Source organism: Marmota monax, unplaced genomic scaffold (assembly GCF_021218885.2).
Source record: "Marmota monax isolate L192 unplaced genomic scaffold, Marmota_monax_Labrador192_F-V1.1 WCK01_AAM20220418_F8-fsc00176, whole genome shotgun sequence".
Lineage (NCBI taxonomy): Eukaryota > Metazoa > Chordata > Mammalia > Rodentia > Sciuridae > Marmota > Marmota monax.
Window position 1 is genome coordinate 3,476,132 of NW_026694774.1, and position 18,469 is coordinate 3,494,600.

An 18,469-nucleotide genomic window follows, 5' to 3' on the forward strand; every position below is an offset into this window, starting at 1 on the left:
AAAGAATGACTAAGGATGTGAGTCAATGGTTAAGTGCCCCTGAGTTCAGACCTCATTACCAAAATATCGCAAACCAAACCAGATCAAAACAAACAAAAATTACTACATTACTACTCATTAATAAGAAGTCAAATATCCCAATACTAAATTGGTAATTGATTTAAGTAGAAATTTCTCCAAAGAAGATATTCAAATGATCAACAAGTACATGAAAAATATTCAACAACATTCAATTAAAAAAATGGTTAGCAATGATGGTGAAATGTGGTGGACATCATTATCCCAAATACATGTATGAAGACACGAATTGGTGTGAACATATTTTATATACATAGATATGAAAAATTGTGTTCTATGTGTAATAAGAATTGTGATGCACTCTGCTGTCATGTATTTAAAAAGTAAAAGCGATTAAAAAATATTCAACAACATAGCCATCAGGGAAATGCAATTCAAAATCACATTAAAGCAACAACCTGTAAAATCAGAGAAAGTATTTGCAAATTACACATCAAACAGAGATTAATATCCATAATATATAAAGAACTCCACAAGTTACAGTAGAAAAATAAGCAAATTAAAAATAGGCAATAGACCTAAATAGACATTTCTCAAAAGAAGACACACAAATAGCCAACAGATATATGAAAAAATGCTCAACATCACTAATCATCAGGGAAATGCAAATAAAAGCCACCATGTGGTATCACCACATACATGTTAGCATGACTATTATAAAAATATACTGTTAGAAAATGTTGGTAAGAATGTGGACAAAGGAAATTCTCATACATGGTGGGAATGTAAATTAATACAGTCATTATGGAAAATAGTATGGAGGTTCCTCAAAAAATTTAAAATAGAGCTAACATATGATCCAGCAATACCACTATACACACACACACACACACACACAAGAAATTAAATCTGTATGTTTGTGTTGATGGGACTGAAGATTAGATTTAAAAAATCTAAAAATCAGTATAGAGATTCCTCAAAAGATTAGCAATGGAACCACCACATGATCTAGCTATGTCACTCCCTAATATTTATCCAAAAGAACTAAAATCAGCATAGTATAGCAGTATGTTCATACCAGAGTTTATAGAATCACAATTCACAACAGTCAAGTTATGGAACAATCCTAGGTGCCTATCAACAGATGAAAATTGATAAAGAAAATTATATATATATCCTCCTCAGCCACAAATAAGAATGAAATTATGTCATTTGCTGGTAAATGAATGAAACTGGAGAACAGCATGCTAAGTGAAATAAATCAGACTCAGAAAGTCACTGACTGAATGTTTTCTCTCATGCAGAAGCTAGAGAAAAAAAAGTGATTAGGAAAGGGGATCTTTGGCCCACTTATTGATTGGGTTATTTGTTTTATTGTGTGTGTTAAGCTTTTTGAGTTCTTTCTTTATATATCCTAGAGATTAGTGTTCTATATGATGTGCATGTGGTAAAAATTTGCTCCCATTCTGTAGGCTCTCTATTCACCTCACTGATTGTTTCTTTTGCTGAGAAGAAGCTTTTCAGTTTGAATCTATCCCATTTATTGATTCTTGATTTTAATTTTTGTACTTTAGGAGTCTTATTAAGGAAGTAGGGGACTAATCTGACATGATGAAGATTTGGGCCTACTTTTTTCTTCTAATAGGTGCAGTGCCTCTGGTTTAATTCCTAGGTCCTTGATCCACTTTGATTTGAGTTTCTTGCATGGTGAGAGATAGGAGTTTAATTTCAGTTTGTTGCACATAGATTTCCAGTTTTCCCAGCACCATTTGTTGAAGAGGCTATCTTTTCTCTGATGTATGTTATTGGTGGCTTTGTCTAATGTAAGATAAATGTAATTATATGGGTTAGTCTCTGTGTCCTCTATTCTGTACCATTGGTCTATAAGTTTATTTTGGTGCCAATACCATGACCCAGTTATCCCACTCCTTGGTCTGTACCCAAAGGACTTAAAAAACAGCATATTACAGGGGCATAGCCATAGCACAATTCATAATAGCTAAACTGTGGAGCCAACCTAGATGGCTTTTAGTAGATGAATGGATAAAGAAAATGTGGTATATATACACAATGGAATATTGTTCATCATTAAAAGAGAATAAAATCATGGCATTTGCAGGTAAATGGATAGAGTTGGAGAATACAATGCTAAGTGAAGTTAGCCAATTCCAAAAAACAAAATGCTGAATGTTTTCTCTGATTTAAGGATACTGATTCATAATGCGGTGGTGGGGGCATGAGAGGATTAGATGAACTCTAGATAGGACAAAGGGGAGGGAGGGGAAAGGAGGGGGCAGGGGGTAGGAAAGATGATGGAATGAGATGGACTTCATTACCTTAAGTACATGTATGAAGACACGAATGATATGACTCTACTTTGTGTATAACCAGAGATATGAAAAATTGTGCTCTATATGTATAATATGAATTATACTGCATTATGTTGTCATATATAACAAGTTTTTAAATTTTATTATTATTTTTTTAAATACATGACAAAAAATAGTGGAATGCATTATAATTCTTATTACACATATAGAGCACAATTTTTTCATATCTCTGTATGTATATAACATATGTTGACACCCAATTCAAGTCTTCATACATGTACTTTGTATAATGATGACCATCATATTCCACAATCCTTGCTAATCCCCTGCCCCATCCCTTTCCCTCCCACCCCTCTTTCTTATCTAGAATTAATCTAATCCTCCCATGCTCTCCCTCCCTACCCCACTATGAGTCATCACCCTTGTATCAGAGAAAACATTTGGCATTTGTTTTTTTGGGATTGGCTAACTTCACTTAGCATTATCTTCTCCAACACCATTCATTTACCTGCAAATGCCATGATTTTTTTTCTTTTTTATGTAACAAATTTTTTTAAAAAATACTATATTTGAGGAAGTAAATGGTATAACAAAATGCAAAGAGAAAGAGAGAGAGAGAGAGAGAGAGAGAGAGAGAGAGAGAGAGAGAATCTTGCTGTGCATGGTGGTGTGCCGCAGTCTGGCTGGGCACAATTCAGGAGCCACTTGTCAAAAGAAACGAACTTTATTTTTACAACCACACATGCCAAACAAAAAAGCTCCTCAGGAAAAACCTTCAGAGCCCAACTGCCACCACCGGCTTCCCACAAGCCTCTCAACCTCCCCAACTCCTCCTGCTCTTGAGGCTGATTGGCTGGGTCGTGTGGGTGGAGCAAAAAAAAGTCCCCCAATGAGCAGCTCCGTAGTCTGAAAGGACAGGGAAACAGCCCAATGAGCATCACTGCAGAGGAGCCAATCAGCTAGAAGTTGCTGGGGCCGCTGTGAGCCAATCATCAGTTGGCAGTCTGAAAGTTTGCTGGGGCCCCTTTGGCTGTGGCTCTCAACAGTGGTGCACACCTTTAATCCCAGTGTTTTGGGAGTCTGAGGCAGGAGAATCATGAGTTCAAAGCCAGCCTCAGCAACTTAGTGAGGCCCTGAGCAACTTAGTGAGAACCTGTCTCCAAAAGATAGTTAAAAATGAGCTGAGGATGTAGCTCAGATGTTAAAAGCCCCTGAGTTCAATCCCTAGTACCAAAAGAAAAAAAAGGTGTGGCGGGGTAGCGTATCTCAGAAAAATGGAAGAACAGTAGAGGAAGGAAGGAAATGGTGGGGAAGGAAAAGGGAAGGCATTGGGGATTGAAATCAACCAAACTATGCTTTGTGCATGTACAAATATATCACAATGAATCCCACTTTTATGCATAATTATAATGGACCAATTATAAAAAACTCAATATACCAAAAGAGATATCTGCACTCCCATGGTTATTATAGTACTATTCATAATAGCCAAATATGGATTCAACGTAAATGACCATCCAATGATGAGTGGATGAAGAAAGTGGGTTCTTATACATGATGGAATCATATTGAAACATCAAAAATAATGAAGTTCTGTCATTTGCAACAACATGAATAGAACTGCAGGTCATTATCTTAAGTGAAATAAGCCAGGCACAGAAAGACAAGTACCACATAATCTCACTCATATTGGAATCTAAACAAGTTTGTTTCATAGAATTTAAGAGTAGAATAATGTTTACCAGAGGCTGGAGAGTGTAAGAGATTGGGGAGAAATGAGGAAAAGATTGATCAATGGGTACTGATTTATAGTTAGTACAGATCAAGAAGTTGTAGTGTGCTGTTGCACAGTAGGGTGGATGTAGATAATCATAATAATGTTGTATACAGTTCAAAAGAAGGGTTTTATATGTTTTCCCCACTAAGAAATGAGAGATGTTTGAGAACACAACTAAGTTTAACTTGATTCAAACATCATACAGCTATCGAAGCATTATATGGCACACCGTTAATAATGTATACATTTTTCTTGTTACATATCATTTAAAAATAACTTTAAAATAATGAATACAATAAAGTGTTATTGCTAAAGGCAATGTAGAAAGGTTCAGTCACTTTGGAAAACAGAATAGCAAATGTTTAAACAGAATTACTATATGATCCAGCAATTTTACTCCTCAGAATCTACCTAGGAGAACTGAAAACATATATCCATGCAAAATTTGTACACAAATGTCCATACAACATTACAACAGACAACAGGTGCAAATAATCCAAATGTACATCAACCAAAGAATGGATAAATAAAATGTGGATTAGCCATACAACTGAATAATGACAATAAGGGGTTCAATATAGATATATGCAACATCATGGATGAACCTTGAAAATATTTTTCTAAGTGAAAGAAGTCAATTACAAAAGACCATATACATTCATGTGAAATTCCCAGAATAGGCAAATCTCTAAGAACAAGCTTTTTTTTTTTTTTATAAGTATATTCTTTTTTTTTTTTGTAGATTTCATTTATTTATTTATTTTTATGTGGTGCTAAGGATTGAACCCAGGGCCTCGCACATGCGGGGCAAGCGCTCTACCGCTAAGCCACAACCCCAGCCCCAGAACAAACAGTTTTGTATGATATTTAATGGGTTTCTTCTTAGGATAATGAAAATGTTTCAAAATTGAGATGATGAATACACAACTCTGTAATATACTAAAGTGCTAAGAGCCACAGCTGGAGTTGGAATGGCCCCTGGCATTTTGCCAGAAGTAATGGCATGATACTGGATTGATTCAATTGTATATTAGACCTTTACTGTCCGGTAATAAGGCTGCTCTTGCCGCCTTGGGTGCCCGCTACTTTGGAGTTCCCTTGAGTACTTGCGGTTCCGATAGTGAGTGCATGCTCAGCCCGGTGGAGGGAGTTCCTGTTGGTGTGGGGTGCTGGAGAGGAGCCGCGTGGGTGGCATTCGGGAGAGTTCCCAGGAAGTGTGCGTGGAATGCTGTTGGAGTTCAGGCAATAAAAGTTTCCTGTTTGAAGATACAAGTGCTTTGTGGCAGCTCGGTGATTTGTGCCCTGCCAGACTGCAGCACTAAAGTCCATTGAATGTTATATCATTGGCGAATGAATTGTTTGTTGTTTGAATTATATCTCAATAAAACTGCTTAGTAGGAGTGAAAAAGTATTCTCTGGATCCAGATTGATTCCCTAGTGATTCTTTTGAATGTTTATAGACAAAATAATACTACATTCTCATGAACTTTTTCAGACACCAAAAACAAAGGGAACACTTCCAAACTTTTGTTAGGAAGTCCAAACTCCTGTCTTCTGGAGATAGGTGAGGGAGTGGATATTAAGTTAACTATCCATCATGCCTATAAGAGGAAGATTTCATTAAAACAACAACAACAACAAAAATGCTGCATCATAACTCCACGGGACAAAGGCTCCTACACTCAGGACCTTCTAGACATCACCCTATGTGTCTCTTTCTCTGGATGCTTATTTGTATCCTTTATAATAAACTGGAAACATAAGTTGAGTGGTTTTCTGAGTTGTATAAGCCATTCCAGCAAATTATCAAAAATGGAAGAGGAGGATTTGTAGCCAAGTCAGAGAGAAGGATGTAATCTTGGGTCTGTGTGTTTGTGCATGGCATCTGAAGTGAGGGCAGTCTTGTAGTACTGAACTCTAAAACCTCTGGAATTGGATGCCAATTCTGGGTGGACAGTTTCAGAATTGGACTGAATGGAATTGTGGGATACCTAGTTGTTGTTGGACATCGTTGGCATCAAGAGGAATAACTCCTCTAGGTCTATTTTACAGGACTAAAAACATTTCATATTTCCTCAAATAATAAATGTCCTCAAAGCCTTCACAGTGACACATGCCTATAATCCCATTAGCTTGGGAGACTGAGGCAGGAGGATCGCAAATTCAAAGCCAGCCTCAGCAACTTAGACCCTAAGCAACTTAGTGAGACCCTATCTCAAAATGAAACAAAAAGGGTTGGGGATGTAGCTTAATGGTTATGTGTCCCTTTGGTACCAGAGATGGTACCAAAAACAAATTCCTCAATTATAAGATGCATTATTTAATTTTAATAGTCTTTCTACAATATAAGTCTAAACACCCATTGTAAAATATGTTCCAATTTCAGAAATACTAGGATATAGAAAATTGTCTTAGAACTCCAAAATATGGTTGATTATGTTTGTATACTGAGTATAATGTTCAAATTACAACCATATCATGATTTACTTATCTGTAGTCTTTCTGTTCACTATGAAATTAATATTTTTGGCATACAATATCAACAGGATAGACACACACATGCAATACAGTGTGTACTCCTTGATGGCTTTGATTTAATAATATTTGTTTGGATTTTTGCATAGACTTTCAGAAGAGAGATTTACTTATGATTTTCCTTTCTTATAATACCCTTGTCAAAGGAAAGATAGTAGAATGAATCAGACGTTACTTTCCTATGTGTATATATGAACACATGACCAATATAACTCTACACCATGTACAACCAGAAGAATGGGAAGTTATACTCCATACATGTATGTTAAAATACATTCTAATGTCATGTATGACTAATAAGAACAATTAAAAATAAAGTTAAAAAATGATGCCCTTGTCACATTTTGTTATTAAAGTTATGTAGGCAGAACACTTATCTACTCTTTCCATTCCTTCTCTTGTCTCCAGAACAAGAAACTAATATCTGAAATTTTGCATAGTACTACAAGTACTTCAACAGAGTTCAATTGTTCATTGTGGGAGAGCTATGTCACCAGTGTTTGCCAATTACCAATTTCTCCTCATACCATCTCTGTCCAACACCCCAACACCCATTTTTGATTTTTGCAAATTGAAGATGTACAAAATTGCACCTTGTCCCCCATAACATTTCCTTTCTTCATTTACAATATAGGAGACATAGTTTTTCTCAGGGCTAGTGGCCAGTGACACATCTTCTCTGACAATTTTCTTTTTTTATCATTTGCTCTTAAGGCACCTATCTTGTATGTCCACTTTTCTCAACAGTCATGGATACTTATTTGTTGAGAGCCACAGCCGAAGGGGCCCCAGCAAACTTTCAGACTGCCAGCTGATGATTGGCTCACAGCGGCCCCAGCAACTTCTAGCTGATTGGCTCCTCTGTGGTGATGCTCATTGGGCTGTTTCCCTGCCCTTTCAGACTATGGAGCTGCTCATTGGGGGACTTTTTTGGCTCCGCCCATGAGACCCAGCCAATCGGCCTCAAGAGCAGGAGGAGTTGGGGAGGTGGAGAGGCTTGTGGGAAGCCGGTGGTGGCAGTTGGGCTCTGAAGGTTTTTCCTGAGGAGCTTTTTTGTTTGGCGTGTGTGGTTCTAAAAATAAAGTTCGTTTCTTTTGACAAGTGGCTCCTGAATTGTGCCCATCCAGACTGCGGCACTTATTTTGCCTTTTTTAACATGTATTAAATTGATACTAAGCAGGATGTCAAGATAAGATGAGTGGAATTAAAAAGTAAGGATTTTCTTTTTAATATATTTTTTTTTTTATTTTTGGGTGGGGATGTGGTTCAGTGGTAGAATGTTTGCCTAATATGTGTGAAGCCCTGGGTTCAATTCCCAGCACTGCAAAAAAGAAAGAAAAAACTATTTTTCTTTTTATTTCATTTCTCTTTTCCCTGTCAGCTTTTCTTATTCTAATAATCAAAAGGGTTTTTTAGATGTTGATGGACCTTTATTTTATTCATTTATTTATATGCGGTGCTGAGAATCAAACCCATTGCCTCACACACGCTAGGCAAGTGCTCCACCATTGAGCCACAACCCCAGCCCCATCTAATAATCAAAAGTTTTAATATATCTTTTTATCATTTGATGAAGGAAAATATTCAAGTTAAGAAAAAATACATGTTTTTGAAAGAAAACCATTTGTTTAATTAGAATGACATTAAGACATTGCCTTCATTGTATTAACATGTGCCAAATACAAAGTATGTTTGATTGACTACATATATAATAAGTTTTTCAGGTTGAAAAATAAATGCTTCTGATCTATAACATGTAGTTTACTCTCTTCCTCACTTATACTGTGTCTAAGACTTTTCAATCAACCTCCGGTCCAATGGGCCACAGGTGACATCACTGGCTTGTGACTGAAATTTCAGGCAAATTTGCCTTCCTAGGGTTAGGGGAAGTTCTATACACTCTTTTCCTCAATCCCAGGCAAGCTTGTTTGCTATTCTTATTCCCAGTGCTCAAGTAGAAGCTTCTCTGGACCCCAACTACTGTATTCTCTGGCTTACAGCACCTCTCAGCCAGGCATAGGTCAATGTTCAGGGAATTCTAACCTGCTGACCAGATTGATTAACCTAGATTATGTGTTCTCAGATGGAGAAATCTGTGGGTCACCTGAATTGCATCAAGTGCCCTGGAAGGGGGAAGGACATGTCTATTAAATAAAGTCCTTTGCTAATGTAAAATTTTGTATAATTTACATATTTGTTATTAAGTTGTAAGAGTTTTTTTAATATTCTGGAAACTAGATCCTTATCAGATTTATGATTTGTAATGTTCTCTCCTGTTCTGTAGGGTTGCCTTTTGACTTCCTAAATGATTTCTTTTGGTGTACAAAAGTTTTAAATTTGGATAAAGTCCAACTTATCTATTTTTTCATGTTATTTGTGGTTTTGGTGTCATTCCTAAGATTCTTTGCTAAATATAAGGTCATGAAGATTTACCCCTGTTTTATCCTAAAACTTTTATTGTTTTGACTCACTATGTTGGTGGATAGCACTGGGCAAAGCAGCTGTCTTTCTTATTCTTCACAGACGAGCTATATGCAGGAGAAGACCACCCCCCACAATCTGCCTAACTAGAGATTAAAGGAATTCTATCAAAATTTTCCCTCCCCAGGGTAAAACAGATAGCTGTAGTTTTGCCTTGTTTCACTCTGTACTGAGCTGCGGAGTTGGGGGAAAATCAATGGTGTCTCCTAGCCCAAGTCACCATATCCATTTGCCTCTACTCTAGGAAGCTAGATCAGACCTGTCAGATCTCTAGGCCTTGTAATATAATGCCATTTCTTTGGGCAAGCACACAGAAGTTTTTCTTAAAAAATAAGAAAATTTCAAAGACAATAAACTAACTTTAGGGGCTGGAGTTGTGGCTCAATGGTGGAGCACTTGCCTTGCACTGGGTTTGATCCTGAGCACCACATACAAATAAATAAACAAAATAAAGGTATTGTGTCAAGTCTTTTCCTTCCTAAATGGAAGCTGAGAACTAGAATATTTCATCATCTAACTCTGTGCTGAGCAGCGGGAAAGATCAATGGTGACCCTAGTCAAAGCTATCACCTTTCTTCTCCTATAGGTAGCTAGACTGTGCTGAGCCAGTCAGAGATCTGAGGTAGGCAAGACAGAAGCCAGGATCCCCTGGAAAAGTCAGTGTGATAGATGTATAAACCAGCTGCTTCCATCCCCTGAGAGGAGTTGGAAGCTAGGAAGTTTCTTCCTGATTATATGGCACTGTGCCAGGGGCAGGGCATCTGGGGAGAAGGTTTTCCAAATCTCCTGACCACGTTATGTGAGTTTGCTTTTGCATTTTCTTGGGGTGAAAGACAATTTCAATTAGTTTCTGATTTTTCACAAAGGAAATTTGTCCATGAATTTTTGCTGTAGATGTGTTTGTGAGAGGAATGGAGGAGGTGGTGGGTCAGAGCTTCCTACTCTTCAATCTTGATAAAGTCTCTCTCTCTCTGTATTATTTATCTTTGCCCTAATTTATATTATTTCCTTCCTTCTATTAGCTTTAGGTATAGCTCCCTCTTCTTTTTCTAGTTCCTTTAGGCATAAAGTTAGTTTATTTTAAAAAAATTAGTTGTAATCAGACACAATACCTTTATTTTGTTTATTTATTTGTATGCGGTGCTGAGGATCAAACCCAGTGCAAGGCAAGTGCTCCACCATTGAGCCACAACTCCCGCCCCTAAAGTTAGTTTATGGTCTTGGAAATTTTCTTATTTTTTAATATAAGTATTTAAATCTATAAATTTAAATATGTAAATTTTTATATATGTAATATATATACTACTTTTGATGCTTCCCATGAGTTTTGATATTGTATTTTCATTTTCAGTCATATTAAAGTATTTTCTAATTTCAATTGTAATTTCTTCTTTGACCCCTTGGTTTTTAAAGACTGTGGTGTTTAAGTCAGGAGTGATGGTGTATGCCTGCAATTCCAGAAACTTGGGAGGCTGAGCCAGAAGGATCACAAGTTTGAGGCCAGCCTCAACAACTTAGTGAGACCCTCAGCAACTTATCAAACCTGTCTCAAAATTGGAAAAAAAAAAGGACTGGGGATGCAGATCAATAGTAAAGATTTCCTGAGTTCAATCACCAGTTCTCTCCTCCCCAAAATTGTGTTTGAATATTTACATATGTGAAATTTCCAGTTTTCAGTTTGTTGTTGGTTTCAAGATTCTTTCCATTGTGGTTGGAGAAAATACTTTGTATGATTTTATTTTTTAAAAATTTATTGAGGTTTGTTTTGAGAACTCAGCATGGTCTGTCCTAGATAATGCTCCATGTACACTTGAGAAGAATGTATACTTTTCTATTGTTTGGTGGGATATTTTGTGTGTGTCTGTTAGGACTAGCTGGCTTATATGATTGTCCAAGTCCTCCCTTTCCATATTGATTTTCTGTCTAGTTGTTACTTCCATTATTGAGTGTAGGCTATTGAAACTCCAAGTATTGTTATAGAACTGTCTATTTCCCCTTTCAATTTATCAGCTTTTGCTTCACATACTTTGGGTGTGTGTGTGTGTCTGTGTGTGTGTGTTTGCAATTATTATATCATTTTTTTGGTACCAGGAATTAAACTCAGGGGCACTCAACCACCGAGCCACATCCCCAACCCATTTTCATTTTTTATTTTGACATAGGGTCTCACTAGGTTGCTTCCAGCCTCGCTAAGTTTCTGAGGCTGGCTTCAAACCTGCATTCTTCCTGCCTCAGTTTTTTGACCTGCTGGAATCACAGACATGCACACCATGCCCAGCAACAATTGTAATATCATTTTGATAACTTGTAGTTTATAAGTGTATAAATGTTCTTCTTTATCTCTAAAGAAGTTTTCAAGTAAAGTCCATCATAATTTTAATTTACTTGCATATTTGTATTGTTATAGTTAAAGCTTGGTCCCAGGGTTTCATAAATTGACTTCCAGACCACTCACATATAATAGAATCAAGCCTTTATTGAAGCACACCAGTGGCGGCTGACCAGAACATAAAGCTGTTCCCCTGATCAGCCCCGAACAATTGCAAGGGCACTCCTTATAAGCCTGAAAACCGCGAAAAGGATGTTGGGGGCGGGGGTCTAGCCAATGCAAGCAAGCCAGGTTACAGAAGCGGGACAGTGCAGTCAAGCAGAGGGAAGCCTAACCAATCACAGTTGTCCCAGTCACCCCAGTTACAGAAACAGAGCCCCGTTACCCTAGTTACAGAAACAATGCCTCATTAGGTAGTTCCAATTCTTAAAGGTTTCTATAGCAAAAGGAAAAGAACATCTTGCCCCAGTCATGACTCTTCTACTTGGCATGGCTGTTTTACAGGATGAAGTCATAAAACAAAATGGAGTCACATTTGTTCCTACTATCACAGTATCTAAAGTCTGCCTTCTCTTTAAAGAAAATGGAAAATGAATCTGCTTTAGAGAGTGTAGAGGTGGTTCATGCCTTTTAAAAAATCTGTGCTGCCTATCTGCCTTTTATTTTGTTTTATTTTTAAAATATTGTTTTAGTTGTTGATAGACCTTTATTTTATTCATTTACTTATATGTGGTGCTGAGAATCAAACCCAGTGCCTCATACATATCAGGCAAGTGCTCTACCACTGAGCCACAATCCCAGCCCCCTATCTGCCTTTTAATTGCTAAATTTAATTTAATTTTTTCTAGTTTAAGTATTTTATACTTTGGCATCCGGAGTCTTGTTGACCCCAGAGTGTCTATTTCTCTCAGGGTTAACTAAATTCCTAGAGATAGCAAACAACTCAGCTGTGAGTACCCCTTTCATTTGCAAACCAACCATTCTAGAACCAGTGTCACCAACCACCTCATTTTTCAGACTTTCATACTCAATCAGTCCTAGATAAGACAACTTCTACTCTTGAGCTATTGAAATTATTTGAAGTAGCCAGGCCTAAATCTGTTTACTCTGTCACAACTGTTCCTTCCAAGAAAAACCACAATAAACATTTTTACCCTTAGTTTCCCCTTTATCCCTCTGCTTTACGATTGACCCTTGTGTTCCTCCATGTTGCCCCATATGGTATACTGTATATTCTATTCTAGGAATCTGTGATTATAAGACCTTCTTGTTTCATGATAGTCATTTCTGTGTCTGTGTATCTTACTATACCTAATTAAAACAAACTCGGGGTATTTTTGAAACACTGATGAATTACATTTGATTAATCACTGTTAGGGAAGAACTTACTTCTGCCATTTTGCTATTTGTTTTCTACATATTTATAACTTTTTGTTTCTCAATTCCCCCATTGCTGCCTTTATTGTGGTAATTGACTTACTATCTTGTGTAGTCTTTCAGTTCTGTCCTTTCTTCCCCCTTCCTTCCTTCCTTCCTTCCTTCCTTTCTTTCTTTGTATCAAGGATTGAACCCAGGGGTTTAACCACTGTTTAACCACTGAGCCACATCTCCAACCCTTTTTCATATTTTATTTAGAGACCAGGCCTCACTGAGTTGCTTAGGTCTCACTAAATTACTGAGGCTGACCTTGAACTCAAGATCTTCCTTCCTCAGCCTCCCCAGCTGCTGGGATTACAGGCATGCATCACTCACTATGCTTGGCCTGTTCTCATTTCTTTTTCCACATTGTTTTAGTTTATTTTTATTGGTTCCCATAAGGAATACAACTCATGTCTTCATTTTGTAACAATATTTTTATTTCATTATAACAGTTTATTTTCAGTATAAGAACTCTATTATAGTTGGATTCCCCTTATGCTGTTATTTTCATAGCTAATATGTTAATACCAAGTGTATATAAATAACAGCTTTATAATTATTATTTTTATGTATTTGTCTTTTAAGTCATGTAGGGGAAATAAAGAGGAGTTATAATCATATATGCAATATCACTTGCTTTTATAGTTACTTGTGAGACTATCTTTATTTTTGTTCTTTATTTCTTCACATGACTTTAAATAACATAATGTCTATCCCTTTATTTAAACTTAGAATTCTTCAAAGTCTTGTCAGAGTTCAGTAAGTACAGCTGGAAATTAATCTTTCTATAGTACGAGTATGCCCTTATGTTATTCAACAAATCCCCTATTAACTTACATAAAGTAATTTCTTCATTTTTTTTTCTTAAGAGCAATGCTACCTGCAATGAATATGCATGTACACATTCTTTCATTTCTATAGATTAGATTCCTGAAAGTAAGATCTCTTGGTCAAAAAGTATGTGCTCTGCTACATTTCTCAGTCTCCCTTGAATATATTTTGGGACCATAAAATGCAATATAAGACTTCTAAGACTTGCAAACAACTCTGAGTGATCCTTTTGCTCTCCTTGAAATAACCATGGAAACCATGTGTGCCATCTGGAGTATAAGACAAGGAGAGGAATACAGGCTAGATACCTGGATAATCAGTGGTGCAGATCAATGCAAGAGAGACAATAACCCTCTCTAGATAGGCAGATAATGCCTTACCACTTATAGTTTATTTTTCTATTTACCTCCTAGTAAGCCTGATTTGGTAGATACTTTATTTCTTTTCCAGAATTTTCAAGCTATGATAACCACTTTTTTGACTGGTAGGTGTCCCTAATTATGAATTATAAGCCAGTAACAACTTTGATAATCAGGAGATTCTCTCTCTGCTGAGCTCAGCTGAAACAGAGTCTATATTGAGGGTTTATAAGGCATGAGTGGATACATTAATTTCATCAGAACACCACAATGAAAATTCTGGCACCAAAGGCACAGATTCTGAATCAGTCTATTTGTTAAGAGTGTCTGTTTGTGTAATTAGAATTAAAAGTTGCCTGGGCATGGTGTCATAGGCCTGTAATCCCAGTGGCTTGAGAGCCTAAGGCAGGAGGATCGTGAATTCAAAGCCAGCCTCAGCAATTTAGCAAGACCCTAAGCAACTTAGCAAGACCCTGTCTCAAAAAGAATATATATTAAAAAAGGATGGGGATGTGGCTCAGTGGTTAAGTGCTTCTGGGTTCAATACCCAGTATAAATAATAATATTAATAATAATGATGATAGTATAAAGACAAATAAAAAGTGGGCAGTAAAATTCTAACTAAATAAACATTTATTACATACCAACTACATGACCCTGGGTTTGATCCCCAGTACCAAAATAAAAACAAAACAAGACCAAAAAATCCTATATGTTAATGAGAGCATTAATCAATGAAAAAATATGAATATGACATAGTCTTTAATTTGAAATGCAAAATGCAAAATGTTCAGTTGGGAAATAATGCTTAAATGCATAATTATATGCATATATATGTACTTTGTAAGGCTAAATATATATATTATTTTTAATATATATCAGTATATGTATTAGTCTTACAAAGAATTTTTACATGTTTCAAGAGGTGTTGAGGTAGAAAGCGGGAACTATTACCTTAGATATGTTCCCTGCATCACTTTGTACAGTTTATACATTTCCCAAAATTGTCCTGAACTGGTAAGGCAGGCCTGCCAGCAGCCCTCAGGGGGAGATCATCTCACAAGATGAAAAAACCTTACTCCTTGGAAGTAAAAGCTGCAACTCAGATGACGGACTGACACCTTTCTCTCAAACTTATACCCCAAATGGATGCATCACATCAGACTCCTATGGATGTGAAGGATCCTGTGATTGACAATGGAAGTAGCTGTTTGGCTGAGGACTGTGCAAGACATTGACTGTAGCCCCAGCAACCCTAGAGCAGTCCCACTTAATGTAAGCATCACTATAAAGCAGAGATAGGCTTAAGAAGACAGAGTTCAACACAGAGGACTCCTGGAAACTTAAGTGAGTAAGGTTTTGTCACTCAAGGCCTCAGTGCACCAGCAGTGGAGAGGGCCAGCAGAGAGCAAAGGACCCAGCAGGAGCAGCAGCTATGGACAATAGGCGTAGTGGGACCCAGGAGAGTAGACAGGGGTGGGGCTCAGTCACTGAGGACTAGCATGAAGCCCCCACGTTTGCCTACTGGACTTGTTTCTGAGCATAGGTTTAGTCAGGCCACCCTTCCTCAAATAATTGGGGTTCTGTATGCATAGGTGAAACAAGGTATCATCAAGCACAGCTCAGAGTTACTGGATCAATGCTTCCCCACAGCCCCCCTGTGAGGCAAATATTTTCTCCATGAAAAGACTGAGTCTTAAGCAACTGCATCTGTAATGATTGCCAGTTATGTTCCTCTGGCTGAGAAATCCAGAGGTAATTTGAAATTTACATTTATTAAATACTTCTGTTAAGAATTTTTTAGTGTTTCACTGCCCTCCAAAAGTTATTTTCTCTTTCATCTTTCGTTTTTGTGTATAGCACAAGTCACACACACACACACACACACATACACACACTCATTTTTTTTAGAAAATGAGAAAATGTAGATAAGAAAAAAAGAAAATACAAATCACACAGATTCACTGTTTACCTTTGGTGTATAATAATTCAGACATTTTGCTTTGCATTTTGTCATATATAAATATACATATAAGGTATATATATATACATACATATATATTGCTCTGTAGTGTGTTTACAATATATGATGAGCATCTTCCCATTTACATGAGTGAGCCCCCTTATTAAAGAGTGTGATGGGGTCAAAAGATGAGATGTTGATAAGAAACATGTAAATAAATCAACATCTGAGGGATTGGAGTAAAATAAAATCAAATGTTAAGCAAGAAAATGCAGATACAAGAAACCATTGGCAAAATTAATAACAGAAAGTAAATGATTTCAGGAGTAAGTGCTTTAAATGGGATATGGACGGTCCCGAGAATGCCTGTGGTTAGAGTGCAGAGCCCGAAATTTTTTTCTCAGACCCCTTATCTCCTCCAAGCACCTTTCCATCTCATCTCCCTCTCTTGTCATTTCTTCATCCTTAAAATGCCTATAGTCTATGTCCTCTTTAAATTCTTCGAGAGACTGAAGCAGCCTCTGTCTAAAATTCCCTTCCGTTTGCTGGCGTTCAAATTCTCCGTAGGGACGTTCCTCCTCCCTCTTTGGCACGCTGCCCTGGGGCTTTCCTTCATTTTCTTTGCAGGGTTTTTGCATGATGTTATTTCCAGCTTAAATACAGAGAGAAAAATGCAGAGACGATTGTTTCGATACTTTTGCATCAGGATAATCAGTTTCCCTTTGGGCCAAGACACTAGCCTAATCTCCCACAACCGCCCCACAGGTCCAGTTTCCATAAGTTGTAAATGTCTCAGCTCTCTCCCCTCTCTCATCTCCTCCTCTTTCCCCTCCCTTCCCGGAACCCACCATTTCGCCAGCAGAAAAGGCTAATGGCCTCTCCCGTGGGCCGGAGAAAGGGAGCAGACCTGGAGGTGGGCTGTGAAGAGCACATTTTACCCAGCTTTTGCCATTTCCAATTTCTACCCACAGAAACGTCAGTCTAAGTGACTTCCTCACACTGACCTGTGCCGCAGATGCGGGGTAGTTTGCTGCTCTTTTTCTTGCCTGGAGGTGTCTGTGAACACAGACTTTTGGATCTACAAACAAAAGGAAGGAGGGAGGGGAAGAGGGAATTAACTGCGATCAACCAGTCCCAGAGACAAGAGACACGCTAGCTTGATTCAGAATTCTCATCACCATCCTCGTTCCAAATTTTCTATCCTCTGGCTCCCTTCCAGTCCCTATCCCTCCATCCAGGAATTCTGTGCTACCTCCGCCCCTCACTCTCAGGCCCAGAAGGCTCACCATCGCCCATCCCCCGCCCCGCCCCTCCACCGCAGGCCAGCGGTGAGTGAGGCAAACTGTTTTCAAATTTCCTCTAAATTTCTCTTGTCCCCAAACCAGAATTGCAATCTCTCCACCCACACTCTAGGCCTACCATTTTCTCTATTGGAGAAAGACAGGGAGAAAGGTAGAGAAAGCTTTCCAGGATAAGATAAACTGAGTTCCCCCCCTCCCCCATTAAACTATCACTAAATCTCTGCGTGTCTCTCAAGAGACTTCACCTATCCTCCGGTTCCCACTTCAAAATATGCAGTTATCTCCCATCCATTTGCAAGGATTTGGGAAAGGCAAGCCCGGGCATATTAATGTCAATAGATTCAGCTACTACCGCCCCAGGGGTCCCAGCGGTTGCTTCCCACCAACCTGCTGGGATGTTAGGAATTTACCTCTTTCTTCACTTGGCCACAATCACGCAAGTCTGCAGGCAGTAAGGAGTTGGTACCCAGAGGAGAAAGAAGCCCGGGAATATAAGGACTTGGGTTCATGTCAGCTTCTGATCACGTGAGGATTATGTCATCCTCCAACTCTGGCTCCCACCTCCCCCTCCCACCGACAGTGCTGCAGAAGTGAACTGGTCTTTCAACCTCCCACCCCCACCACACCGGGCCCTGTCACTCAATTTTGTCTTTGCTAATTTCAGAGGTCAAAAGTGGCCCCTTCTCCCTGTGGTTGGAATTTGCCTTTCTCTGGTTACCAGGGAGGGGCTGCATCTTCCCATAGTTATTAACCATTGTTACTCTTTAGTGCTCCGTGTTGGGACAGACAATTACTTATTTTTTTCGAGGTCACAAGAAAAGTAGCAGTCTTTTCTTTACTCACCCTGTCCTCAGCCACTAATAACCACCACTTCCCTTGCAGTTCAATCGTTGAAACCAAAGAGGAAGGATGGGGTGAGTTAGGATAAAAGATAATGATTAGGGTTGTGGAGTTTTTTAAACTATTGTTCTGATAATTTTCTATTATTTTTCAATTTTCCATAAACAATACTATTTTCATAATCATAAATATGATAAAGATATGTATGTTTGGAAAAAAGATTCAAGATAGGAAGATGAAAAGACCTAGGCACCTGTTTCTGCTACTGAAGTCATAATATAAATAT

The 18,469-nt window shown here is 38.0% G+C and overlaps 1 protein-coding gene across 1 annotated transcript; it reads right to left on the reverse strand.

Moving 5' to 3' along the window:
- Window positions 1-16,039: 16,039 nt before the first annotated feature.
- Window positions 16,040-17,890, reverse strand: Tceal7 (transcription elongation factor A like 7). The gene is made up of 3 exons (XM_046425369.2): window positions 17,754-17,890; window positions 17,047-17,120; window positions 16,040-16,694 (listed from the first exon to the last, which is right to left on the reverse strand). Exon 3 carries the CDS (start codon window positions 16,678-16,680, stop codon window positions 16,378-16,380), a length of 303 nt encoding a protein of 100 aa, XP_046281325.1. The 5' UTR covers window positions 16,681-16,694; window positions 17,047-17,120; window positions 17,754-17,890; the 3' UTR covers window positions 16,040-16,377.
- Between the last annotated feature and the right edge of the window lie 579 nt (window positions 17,891-18,469).

Coding starts and splice junctions, on each gene's coding strand:
- Tceal7 (XM_046425369.2), bottom strand. CDS start 16,680: ATGCAAAAACCCTGCAAAGAAAATGAAGGAAAGCCCCAGGGCAGCGTG.